General features: G+C 39.9%; 5 protein-coding genes across 5 annotated transcripts; 3 read left to right on the top strand and 2 right to left on the bottom strand.

Moving 5' to 3' along the window:
• The first annotated feature begins 357 nt into the window (after positions 1-357).
• Positions 358-4172, top strand: LOC105388950. The gene is made up of 3 exons (XM_011559993.3): positions 358-936; positions 1603-2637; positions 3350-4172. Exons 1-3 carry the CDS (start codon positions 483-485, stop codon positions 3637-3639), a joined length of 1779 nt encoding a protein of 592 aa, XP_011558295.3. The 5' UTR covers positions 358-482; the 3' UTR covers positions 3640-4172.
• On the bottom strand, positions 3935-9119 carry LOC105388949 (SCY1-like protein 2). Its single transcript, XM_038113676.2, has 6 exons — positions 8903-9119; positions 7984-8819; positions 7222-7894; positions 6737-6956; positions 6225-6416; positions 3935-5843 (listed from the first exon to the last, which is right to left on the bottom strand). The coding sequence occupies exons 1-6, from the start codon at positions 9027-9029 to the stop codon at positions 5282-5284; spliced, it is 2610 nt and encodes an 869-aa protein (XP_037969604.2). The 5' UTR covers positions 9030-9119; the 3' UTR covers positions 3935-5281.
• A 433-nt stretch (positions 9120-9552) lies between these two features.
• On the top strand, positions 9553-10288 carry LOC105388948 (TM2 domain-containing protein CG11103). Its single transcript, XM_011559991.3, has one exon. The coding sequence runs from the start codon at positions 9636-9638 to the stop codon at positions 10176-10178; it is 543 nt and encodes a 180-aa protein (XP_011558293.3). The 5' UTR covers positions 9553-9635; the 3' UTR covers positions 10179-10288.
• A 956-nt stretch (positions 10289-11244) lies between these two features.
• Positions 11245-12328, bottom strand: LOC105388947 (40S ribosomal protein S13). The gene is given in 3 exon segments (NM_001305523.1): positions 11245-11579; positions 11992-12119; positions 12272-12328. Coding segments are annotated over 3 exon segments (456 nt in total). The 5' UTR covers positions 12295-12328; the 3' UTR covers positions 11245-11274.
• Positions 12329-12548: 220 nt separating this feature from the next.
• LOC105388946 lies at positions 12549-13136 on the top strand. The gene is made up of 2 exons (XM_011559989.3): positions 12549-12759; positions 12851-13136. Exons 1-2 carry the CDS (start codon positions 12622-12624, stop codon positions 13061-13063), a joined length of 351 nt encoding a protein of 116 aa, XP_011558291.1. The 5' UTR covers positions 12549-12621; the 3' UTR covers positions 13064-13136.
• Positions 13137-13405: the final 269 nt, after the last annotated feature.

The following is a 13405-nucleotide window of genomic DNA, read 5'->3' on the forward strand; positions in this document are numbered from 1 at the left end:
CCAGCCGAACAGTTTATACATAGGGTAAAGTAAATACACTGAATAATACAATTTCGGCGAACAGCCTGTAGTAGCAATGTTGTTTATTGGTTTCTTTGTAAGTACTTATCTGTTTAAAACTATATATTACAAATAATTTAAAATTATGATTAATTACCCTGAGGGACTTGACGTGGAATATGTTAAATCGTATTGAATTATTCCAATATTATAATTATAAATAATGTTTATTATTATGTATTTGTAAAATAATTATTAGTTACTTACTGTTTATTAATTACGAAGAAAATATATACTTAAAAAATTATATCTCTTTTTTTTATTAAGTAAACGCTAAAGATCACCAAATTTTTTCACAATAGCAACACAGAATGGCGGACTATTCAAACGCCTTCGTCCGATGTAGGACAAAAGATTACACACAAGATAACAGATAAGATAACTCGCACTGATAACTCATTTGCGTCGCGCCGCGCACCAAAATGGTGCCACCGAGTGCAGAGAGGCCACGCAATGTGGAAGACCTACACCTGGACAGGGTCGTGGCTTCACAGCCGGAGATCGGCCCCACACCCCCCGATGGCGGCTACGGATGGCTCATCGTTGCCTCCGCCGCCGTCTACCACATCACCGTACCAGGTCTCTTCACGCTATACGGCTTGGTCATCCTCAAAGCCATCAGGGAACAAGATCACGAAGTGGGCGAGAAGATAAAGATATGGCAAGTGGATATCGCGCTAGTCCCAGTGATAATGGTGGTGATGAAACTGTTGTTAGAGTCGTGGTGTCGGACGGTGGTGAAACTGTTCAATATGCCTCGGTTTATGGCGTTGTCAGGCCTGTGTATGACGGTAGCAGGGGTGCTTCTGTCGAGTTTCTCGACGACTACGGACGACAATGATCACATAGTGAGCGTCTTTGCCGGGATCTTTGCGGGTGAGTCACTTGTTTGTGTAGTTGTTGCGTGAATTGAGCCGTTCGGAGACTGTTAATGAGTTGCTATTGACATTTATTGTTATGAGGCTTTGTTACGGTTTTGCATGACAATAATGTTAGCACGTGTATGTGCTTATTTTAATTTTTACTCGACTTGTGATTTGTGATAGGTACCGTACAGATTTAGGTAGGTATTAATACAAGTTTTCTCAACTATCTATAAAATACACCGATAGGTAATAACTACTTACTGGCTATAGCTGGCTACGTTCCAGAACTGATTCAGATTGTGTTCGAATTCAAGTGGATGCCAATGTGTTTTTATTCTTATCAATATTATACCTAAAATCTAAATACCTACCTATCATTTATGAGTACTTTTTTCTACTAGATATTTTCCTAAAGCAACATCTATACCTACCTACATAAATACAAAGTCTTTGACATACCTATATGTCTTGTTTATGATTCTATTTATCTAAATTTGAAAATAACGATTGTCCATTAGCTGTTACGGAATGTAGGTACATAATTCCCATAATGCATTTAACTTGTAGGTAGGTATTACATGTACAATTTAATGATGGTTGAGTATGAAATGGAACCACCATCAATACCAAAATGTCTGTTCATCATCTAAACAAGCATCCTACTTCCATATTCCAGGCTCAGGCTGCGCGTTGACCGGCCAGCAGGCTGACGTGATCATCACACACTACTTCCGAGACAGGCTGACCACCGCTCAACGCATCGTCAGAATGGCACCCTCTCTCGGCAACTGCCTCATACCCCTCCTAGTAGGCACTCTCTGCTCGCGCTACGCCGCAGACGCTGTCGTCACGGTATATGCAGCCATTTTAATGCAAAACTGCTTCTTCCTGGCTTCCTTTAGTAGACCAATTTATATAGAAAAGGTCATCCGAAGCACGTACAATATGCTGAGAGATGCCGTGGAGGATGAAGATGAGGTGGTGTTTTCTAATGAGGAACGACCAGAATCGACTCAGAGGAACGTAGATGTGCAGCCGGGGCGAAGTCAACAGGACGAAAACGATGACAGTATAGTCGTATTCAAATCGAACAAGAATGCCAAGGAGATCCTCTCTCCCGAAGTGGCTAGCCGAGAAGAAATTACAGACAACCGCAGATTCTCCTCAGATTTCAGCTCGATGGCGTATGAAACACCAAACCGAAATTCCAACCGCTTTTCGTCTGACTTCAGCAACTTTGACGCAACGCAGTACAACCGAGTCAGCGGCTACCAAGAGCTGGAAAACATTGATAGGGAAAACCAGAACCCTCAGCCTTTGTACAGAGAAACTACAGTAGATGCCCCAGTGGAGCAGTCCCTAGCATACGCCATAAACCCTGACATGACGGCAGGGACAGCCAGACGCACCGCATCAGTGAAGAAAAACCTCATCACTCTGGCTAACATGCTTCGAGATCTCAACTTCTACCTATACATCTTGCTACATCTGTGCACCACATACTCCATATTGATATTAGGGTTGGTGCTTCCCTTGATAATTTGGGAGAAAAACCCCTCGTTGAATGTGTGGGGCGTGGCAACCCTAGTGGCGCTGGCTCACGGCACTGCTATCTGCTTCATCATGATGTGTGTGGTTCTGCCGAAGTCTATCAATGAGAAGGCGAAATTGTGTGCTATGTTTTGCTTGACTGGCGCTCTGGGATTTTATGGTGAGTTTTCCTCTTATTCTATGAATATGAAGGGTTTTGACACGAGGCGATAACTCGTGGAATCTATGTGAACACCTATAGAAGTGAATAACGGAGTACCAATCGTTAAGTAATGGTTGTAGGTACCTACCTATTATTTAAATGGTTTCCTTACATATAGATGCCTAATTAGGTATCGGTACATGACATAATTGAAACATGTTAATACCTAACTATCTGTAATGGGTGGGACTATAGCAAAAATGCAATTTATTATTAAACCATTACTTATCTAGAGCCAATAGCCGTTATCGAGTGGATTTAGTACTTTGGCAGTTAACCGGATTCCATATGCGAATGAACCTTTATTTTACTAACCATTTTCGCTATTTTATATTGTAATAGATAAGAATTACTGATACGTCGCCGTCGCACCTCAAGTACTTTTAGTAGAATTATGATTATGAGTAACGTTCATTTATAGATTGAGGATGGTGTATCACTCTGACGACATTACAAATTTCTCATTCTACATGTGATGTGACCCATAGGCGTATGATAATCATCACTAATTGAATCACCTACCCACGATTGATACATTTACGAATATTCCATCCATACTAACAGCAATTCCCTATACTTCATCATCATCATCAGCCTATAGCAGTCCACTGCTGGACGTAGGCCTATTCCCTATACTTAACTGTAAAATAAAACCGCAATTCTCTTCCAGGCATATCAATAACCAGCAACAAGAGTTTCCTAGTCGTCTGGGCGATGATGGCCAGCTTCTCTTCAGCATCAGCGAGCATCCTCCAGCAGCCTTTATACAACAACTTCATCAACGAATTCGACACTACGGCGACTACGGCCGTCGCCAACACCGTGGTAGCAGCCTTCGTTATGCTCTGGGCTGTGGTGCACGACTATGAATACGGCACCTGTTTTGTTATAGCTAGTGTTTTGCAAGTGGTGACTGGTGCAGTGTTTCTGGCGTCGTCGTTTAGAAGGCAGAGAAGGTAGTGGTTGGGGAGTATAGAGTGAGTTGCTAAATGTATCGCGTGAACTTGTAGGGTGTTGAAAGTTTTTTGTTGTTGCATTTAGTTTGGTCTGCTCTTTCCGTACATATTGATAAAATGATTGGTTTCTTAAATAAAATATCCCACCTAATAGTTTGTTTATTGGGTGGGGTGGAAAAGCCTTTATTTGAAATTTTAGTTAAGTACTTAACTACTAGCTAGGTACTATCAGTTTGCATTAATATATTCATGTATGTCGAATTAAGGTAACTTTCCATTTTATGAATATGTATTTTTTGATAAGGATACATTGCTAATAAAGTTGATAATGATAAGTTACTGGTGGTGTACATAATGTAAGAATAAGTTTTATAAAAATACTTAGCTATAAGTTGAATGTATTTATTTTATTTACACAGTTCTTGGATACAATCGCTAAATTTAAGTACATGGAGTTATTTTCATAAAATAATCATAACGACTGATTTGTTTTCTATAATTTTATCAATAATAGTTAAATAAATTATTTTCTAAGGATATATCACATTTCATTACCACCTTAAATTCGAATAAATACCATTAATATTTATGCAAGTCTACATAAAAATGTTTTAATACTAAACAAATACTATAATAGTAGTATAACATTCACAGGGAACGCTGTAGAAAACTATTTACAGAAAAAACCGCTTAGCATATTGTACAAAATGGTGCACCATACACAAACCAAAAGAGAGAAATTCACTTGTTTTATAATAAATAAAAGGAGATCAAATCAATATTTACAATTATAGCCCTTGTGTACCTACATCAAAATCAATATACACGCATCAATAATATTCTTGTAAGCATAAGCATTTTCTGTGATGGAATGCAATGAGAATAGATGAGAAACAAGACACAGTTTTGCTCTATAAAGTGCTAACGGGATAGGCGGAAGATTAATTCCCACTTTTTTGTCTAAATTAAAAACCCTTCATATTTCACAAATCCACAGAACGAACTATTGAATTAAACTTTATCGATTAGAAAAAGCTCTTTTCTCAATAAGTAGGTACATTTGAGCATCGACCGCAGTGCTCAGAGGCAGCTCTTTTAAATATACCGTGTGGACATTCAAACATTGCCATAATATAGTCCTTATAAAATAATGGAATATGTACCGAAGTAAATGGTTAAAAGTAGGTACTCATAAGTACAAATTTACATTACCTATACAGTGAAGTCTAATCCATACATTTATTATTGAATAGTATCTATTTAAATGCACATGATGGAAAGACGGAATGTAACACTTCAATGTTGTGGATGGAATGTTAGTTCTAAGTGTGCATTATTAATTTAACAGTGCCTCGTTTTGTACTAAAAAAACTAACTTTAGTTGTGCCCTCTGGTGAAATTCATTTGGACGATTTATTTATAAATGTTTCTGTTAGTTATATTGGAGTTTAACAGTAGTACATCAAATGCCGATCCGAAGTAAAATATTTATTCCTACATCCTTTTGTAGGTACCTGAACATAATTATCCATAACCCAATCAGACCCCAATGAAAATCGAGCTCGCATCCACAAACTATAGTGGCGCCATCTATAAACAGATTTAAAACTATCTTCCCATTCGAGACACGCGATCTAACCCAAGACCTAACCTAACAAATCCATCATATCGGTCGGACTCAACTTTTTCACATTATTATTATTTTGACTGTTATTCTGTGTCTGAGTCGGCAGAAGAGATTCAAAGGCGGACCAATCCTGCTTCGTATTCGCCTGATTTTGATTAGATGTCCATTTGTTATTGAAATTGCCGCCATTTTGGGACCAACTGTTGTTCCCCATGTCTATAGCTGGGACACTCTGGTACGACTGATTATTACTCATACTCATTAACGAACCCATACTACTATTACTGCTAGAACTCATAGAACTGTTTTGCATTCCCATAGAACTGTTTTGCATACCCATAGAACTATTTTGCATACCCATAGAACTGTTTTGCATACCCATAGGAGACATGACTGGGCTTGTAACGTTTTGCTGAGGGAAAATCGACCTTGGTGTTGAGGACAGTTGGCTCAGATTCGACTGTAGGAGCGTGCTGGTGAGGTCGACTGGTTTTTGCTTCGGAGTCTGCTGGTTCCTTGTGAGGAGTGTGGGCGGAGGCTGATGTGTCAACTTCTTCACTGTCTCCTGTTGTTGAGCGATTCTGTAAATAAATTTAGCTCTAAATCTGGTCCGTAACACCCCACGCCAAATAATGTATTTCAAAGAAAGTAGGCAAATGCAAGACCATGGTTAACAGGACCACATTAATTTAATAGACCTCTGTTAGCGTCAGGCAATAATGAAACCTTAGGCTCCTGTTATGCTCAGCCACAGCCCAACATAACGCAATAATTATAGCAAAGGTAGCTTCTACGTTAATGAACGTTGAGATAGATGGTGGTATGGGAAGTGTGGCTTCTAAGTTTATAAGCATCGACACTGCCATAGATTTTGGTAAGGCTGCAATTATTTGCTTTCAAATCTCACCTCGGGAGAGGCTTTTGTCCAGCAGTGGATGATTACTGGCTGACTGAAATCTCACCTCTGTTTATCCTCAAGCGTCAACGAGCGGTCTTGCCCAGCTGTCACTACTGGCTCACTAGCCTCCACGGGCTTGCGACTGGAGAAGGGATCCAGGCCGAGCCCCGAGAACATCTGCTCTATGTCGCTCTGCGGCGCAGGGGCGGGTACTAGAGAATCTGGGCTGGATAGCGCGAGCGATTGGTCCATTGTTCTGAAGGTTGGAAGTGGGAATATTGGTAACTATGTGTAAGTTTATGTAAAATAAATATCTTATTTCAAAAAAATAAAAGCATTCTTGGTATGAATTGGTTAGGTTGATGAATATACTGTTTCTATATTTATTATTTGGTATCCGGTATATAAACTATTATAAGGGGGGTCATAGGATACCAAGAAGAAGATAGTAACTATTCATAATAATGGAGACAGATTGAATAACGTAAATTTTGTAACTGATGACCAAAATCCAGGTGGACAGACAAATCTTATCCCTGTTAAAATCTAGCTTACTAAACAGATTTATGTACTTACTTAGACTCATTCTGTATAGAATTCAGCTGCTCTAACTTGACTCTATGCTCCGTCTCCACTTTCGCGATCATTTGTTTCACAAGCGTCATGAGTGCGTTGAACTGGTTCAGAGTGAGGCCATTCTCCACACACAGCGGAATGAGGAAGGGTAGGACTTTAGTGGCCATCACCTCTTTAGTGATGCCTAGCTTCTTGTGACTTAGGGCTAGCTTGTAGATTCCTGGGAATAGAAACAAAAGGTAGGTAATTGTTTTATTCTGAATCACCACTGTCTTTGTAGACGAAATTATAACGCGCGCGCGTAAGAAAATAAACAATATGAAAATGGTAGCCTTTACATAGTGTGAGTTGGAACAAGCAATGATAAACCTAAAGATAGGGTACCTAGAGATAGCATCATTCCACCATCTTCATATTATATATTTTTTCTTTATTTGTGCGTCTTATTATTATTAGTGCAAGGCCTGAACAACATTCTCAGTTACCTAATATCCCCATAAGAACAGCAGGCTCCCGCGAGGGTATCTGCGGCAGGAAGGGTATGATCTCGTCCAGCACCAGCCACTTGTCCAGATGCTCCAGCAGCTTGCCCACACACAACAGGCAGTTCACACGCACCGAGATGTAGCTCGTCTGCAGACAGAGCTTCTTGATTCGCGGCAGAAGAGCATTCTTCATCGCCGGGTAGTCTATCAGAGATGCAAAGGTTGGTAGCACTGACAGGCAGAGCTCCTGGATCTGCTGGGCGTCAGCCTCTAAAGCTCGGTATAACATAGGCAGGATGTCACTCTTAACCTCCTCTCCGGGAGTCAGTTTTAATAGTAACTCCATTTTTTGCATAAATATCAGCAGTATCTGTATCGGTTCCTGAATTGTCATGACTGGCTTCAGGACTGGTAGTATGTATTTGATGTACTCGTCTTTTGATGAGTTTTCAGCTATTAGCAACACATTTGGGAGGACAAAGGGCACCATGGGAGGGTTGACAAACTCTTTGGTGAGACACGGCAGGATCCGATATATGCACACTCTGTGGGGCATCTTCTGGATAATCTGTGGCAGGCCTTTGTAGAACTGTGATTTCTGTAGGTTGTCCCATTGGAAAAGGGAGTCTAGATAGTTTAAAGTTTTGACACCAACATCTTCAAAATATGGTATCTGAAAATGAAAAGTAGAAAGATAAAATATATACAATAATCACACATTAATATGAATATTAATCCAATTATCATTTTAACATTATGTACCTTTAAAAACTGGTGTAAATCTGGTCTCAGAACATGTGAAACATTGAGCATCAACTTGACATATTCCCGCAGTCCTTCTGCAATGCAATTCAAGCGAGATGCTGGAAGGTTCTTCAATTCACTGGCAAACCTCTTGAACTTTGTGTAGTCATTGCCAACATTGCCTAATGTGTGGTGACTAGAGCTGTGCAGAGCATAGATTATCATTCCCAGAGAGTAGATGTCACTGGCCGGTGAGTGTGATGCTGTCAGAACATACTCTGGAGCTAGGTAGTCCAGCACTGGCTGAGTTAGAGGGTTCATGGCCTGGCAGTACTCTGTGAATGGCCAAAATGGCTCTGCTCCAGGCCCACTCTGATTAGCAATGCAGAAGTCAAACCCAAATATCTTCCATGCCCCCTGCTGGTTCACAACTATGGACTCAGGACACAGGTTGTGATGCAGAAGCTTCACATCATTGTGCAGGAAGGCCAGTCCCTCCGCTACTTGCAGCAACCCATACTTTATTTCCACCTCATACAGTTTGTAGTTCACCAAGTGTGATGGCACAGGCTGAGGCATGTTATCTGTGTTGCCTAGGATGTTGGCCAGGCTGGCAAACACTGGTTCTGTGGCGAATGCCAGGCTCTCCCTGCTCTCTTCGAGGCTGTGCTGCACGGTGAGGATCTGCGGGTGCCGCAGCTTGGTGAGCTGCGCGACGCCGCGCCGCATCGTCTCCAGGATGAGCTCCCGGTCCGCCTTGCCCCATTTTTCCAGACACTTTTTTTCGAACACGAATATCGAAGCCTCTTGCTTTGTTGACTTCTTAAAACCTTTGTAAACTTTCCATAGTAGACCTACAAGAAACATATATTTAGTATTTTCAGTAATAGGTATAAGGAAATAGTAATGAGAATAACAATAAGGTTTAAAGGTTTACCTGGCCCTGCGCTGGCGATGAATTGCGTTGCTTCAAACTCTCGTGTAACAGGATTTCCAGGTAGCACTCCAGATAGTTGGGACACAGTATTACTCACCGATGAATAGAATTTGTTGAAAACATCCATAATAATAGAATAAGTTCAAAAGTAGTCAGAAATAAAATTCAACAAAGTCGACCATGAACAAGTTCGATATCCATTTGACAGAATTGACAGCTGTCAGCTGTAACACAGATAATATACCTATGTGAAAGTGTCTTCTGCCAATGTAATACAAGGTACAAGGTTGCTGCACCCACTTTTCGCCAGAGTGTTATGTTAGTCCCAATGTAATAGGGGGCGGGCCTATTGCCATTTTACGGGCACATCCAAGACCCGAGAACAAATATCTGTGTTCAAACAAATATATGCCCCAGCCGGGAATCGAACCCGGGACCATCGGCTCAGTAGTCAGGGTCACTAACCACTACGCCATTAGGTCGTCTATAGGTAGGTATGCCAAATTTCATAACATTCTCGTCAAAGAGGAACTAAAACTTCTGGACTAATTAATCCGACTTCATGCCGATACCGATGTCGTTATTATTCTAAGTAGTCCAGCCCAGTAACAATCACAGATTATAAATGTACGTAGTGTTTTTTTTTAATCTGTGGTACTCAGAAAAAAAAAGTCAAAACAACAATTATGGAGTTCAGCATTTACGATTTATTATCTTTTAAACATTAAAAACAATGATTACCGTACTGTTATTCAGTACCCTAGTATTAACACACGTACCCAGCATTCTCTCTGATGATGTGATGTATCCGAATGAACCGTACCGACCATTGGGGCCCTTAGTCAAGTGTACCTTCTTGCCCATTGAGTTTCTGGATTGCGAGAGCCCCTACGACCACAAAGGCAACCAAACAGCCAGAGACGTGGCTGGCTACGGCTGCGTGAAATTTGGAGGTGTGAGATACGAAGATGTTGAAATCACTAAAGTGCAGTGCCGAGTATTCGACCACATTGAATGCTATGGGATAAGAAGTTTCCTGAAGGATGGGTTTCCTTGCGTTCGATACACGGGCCACTATTTCACGACAACATTAATCTACAGCATTCTGCTAGGATTCCTGGGCATGGATAGGTTCTGTCTGGGGCAGACTGGCACCGCTGTGGGGAAGTTATTGACCCTGGGAGGTCTCGGCATCTGGTGGATAGTAGATGTGGTCCTGCTGATCACTAACAGCTTGCATCCAGAAGACGGCAGCAATTGGAATCCACATGTTTAGTATAAGAATGACCTACTACTAAGAAAACCAATCTCATTCTTGTAAAGATTACTTTGTGATAAATAGTATTGTAAGTTGTACATTCAATAAATTATTTTAGTTCTAAGTGAGTTTGTTCTTTTATTAATAAATTATGGTATACCATTACACTACATGTAAGTAGTATTTTTATTACACTTTTAATCTTTTTCAAATTTAGACTGTTGAATGTTTATGTAACTAGTTAAGGGATAGGAGTATTTCCTGGAACTTGGATCAGGTTACTTAAGTGTACCATGAGAAGTTTTAACATCATATCTAGTCCATCAAGTAAGGAAAATTAAGTTTACAAATACTTTTTGTCATTTTAAATCTTTCATGTTAAACAATAAAATACTGATTTATAAAATCTCTGTTAAACAAATAGGTGCTCACTGTTTGGATCTATTTTCATGACAATAGGTGTACTGTACCTTAGGTCTTAGTTAGGTAATTATAATTTAAATGCATTCAAGGAGCAAAGTATTCACAATAGTTGTATCAAAATCAATTGATATAGGTACCTATAAACCGAATTGCATAGATGGTAATAATATTTGTACCCTGTCAAACTACCCATACCCAACCATAAATTTTAAAATAATAGTATTGAATAGGTTTCTTGTTAGTTTGACAAGGTAAAAAAGTGTAATCACTGCTAACTTCAGAACTAAAGAATCAAAGATTGTGCATAGTGCCTCCTAGTATGACAAAAAAGTGCACAAAACTAACTTTCGGATTGAAGCTCATGGTCCATAGACTAGAATATTATCATCAGCTGTGTATAAGAGCTGCTTATTTCTTTTGCAACTCCAGTAATCAGTGGGTTTCTATCACTGACCTTCAACCATGCATGAGGGCTTAGCAGGAACAATGATAGTGAAATATTAAGTTCCAAGAGAGCTAGATGCATAGTGCATTACCTATTTCATGTGTTAGACATAATAATTTTAGACACATTCAAATTCACCATTATTTCTGCTAATAAGGCCTTTGATATCTAGATATCTACCTACAAAAAGGTTTAAATATAAATACAAAAGCAAAGTTGGAGTTTTACATTTAGTTTATTGTAAACTTAAGCCACTAGGGCTGATGCTGTGCTGGATTCGTACTTCCAGTTGGGAGGGAGGACGCTCTTTGTCTTGTAGTAGCGGGCTAGCCTGTGGATCCTGGACTCGACGAGAATAAGCCTGAATTTGCTGTCCTTGTCCTTACGGTTGCGTTCCAAGTGCTTCCTCATGGCTACGGCCTTCTTGATGAGGTAGTAGAGGTCCTCAGGTAGGTCAGGGGCCAGACCCATGGCTTTCATGATACGCAGGATCTTTTTGCCGGTGACAAATCTGACCTGGGCAACCCCGTGGGAGTCACGGAGCATAACACCTGGAAAATACAGAGATAAATGTTCAAAACAGGTTTCAAAGTGACACTTGCAGGGTGTAATAGAAGGGTATATTATTTCTTGTAGTGGATATTAAAAAGGCCTATAATGTAGGCTCCAACAAAAATTAATAATCTAGAGATAAGCCTGCACACATCCAAAACTATAAAATTATGATATGAACACATTAATCAGCTCTACGTGCACCTAGAAACGTATCTATAATCCGTAACACAGCAGTCCAGTCAGATGTGAGCCTCCACCAGCAGAGACAAATTGACCACAATCTCCATGCTTGGCAGGCAGGTGGGAGATATCACAGGACACAAATATTCGAATGAACAAAACCACTGAGACACAACAATAGAAACAAAATACACTGATAGGAAGTCAGGATCAGGATTGATGACTTACCGATTTGTGAGGGGGTGAGACCCTTCTTTCCAAGTTTGAAAATCTGTTCCTTGACATCATCCGCTGTCAATTTCAGCCAGGTAGGGACACTGCGGCGGTACGGCAGAGCCGACTGGGATATACCCTTGCTGAAACATGGAAAAAATGCGGGTTGAGTGACGCCATGTGGTCCGACACACAGGAACTTTAGGTTATGTTCACATAAGTAACACAATTTCACTGAAATTTACACAATAGGTCCAAGACACAGTTTCTATCGATGGATTATAAAATAATTTACCCCGGAGCGTGCATACGACCCATGGTTACGAATTTTCAGCAAATTCGCCGATCTGACAACGACAACAAGGAAAAGTAAAAAGATGGTGGCCGGAAAACGGTCTTTCGTTCAGTTCATCTGTCTAGAATAGTCTATGGTTTTTTCATTCATTCTTTACTAGTGTTGGGGTGGTTGGATTAGGGTCGAATCTTGTCAAAAGCTATGTTTCAAAACTAATAATCATAATAAGTACATAAATAGAAAAGTAAAAAAGTCATCTGTCAAAATACAAAATATTTTTTTCTAGAGTGCCAGTGCCTGCCTCGCCACTCTACTCATCTGGACACAATTTTCTAAATTATTTTGTGAAAATGGCCAATAACTATGGGATTTCTGAGCAGCAGCTCAATCTCATCAAAGTTCAAACGGCTCGCCGTGCTGAAATGAGACGTGAATTTCTGAAACAGAGGACAAACCCATTCAAACATGCCTCGGAAGCTGGATATGTTGTAAGTAAAATTACGTAATTTCTTACCTTTCTTTAATAAACAATACGTTAAACAATCTTCACCTAAACAAGTTCTCAATTCTACTTTTCAGTTCGACCCCGCAGTTCAAAAGTATATTTCGATGAAAGTAACCCGATTTGACCACTTCAAGCCTAACAGAAGTAACAGTTTGTTTGGAATTACTGCTATTATCATCCCAATGTGTGCTTATGCATACTGGATCGTGACCGACCGCAATGCCAAGGAGCAGAAGATCAGGAATGGTGAACTACGCTACAGAGACCGCCTGTTCAAGCTCGCTTAAATAAATACAGTGAAATATTAAAACATTGTCTAAGGAAAAGTATGTAGTGTAAATAAACAATCATTATTATTTATTAATGTTATTTAAATCGATATTTCTTGAAATAGTGAAAAAAGCCATATGATAAATAATAATGTAGGCCAAAGGCCAAATGTACACACCACATCGCTTCACATCCCTACTGCTGTGGCACAGGTCTCCTTCCAAGGAAGTTATATAGTTTCAAAACTTTTTGTAATATTTTATGGACTTAAAAGTTTGTTGTAACTTTTTAATTTGACATACACCATCACACCTAAATTTTTGACAGCTCCCTTTTTATAAAGTAAAAAATATCATCAG

This window comes from Plutella xylostella, chromosome 23 (assembly GCF_932276165.1).
Source record: "Plutella xylostella chromosome 23, ilPluXylo3.1, whole genome shotgun sequence".
Taxonomy (NCBI): Eukaryota; Metazoa; Arthropoda; class Insecta; order Lepidoptera; family Plutellidae; genus Plutella; species Plutella xylostella.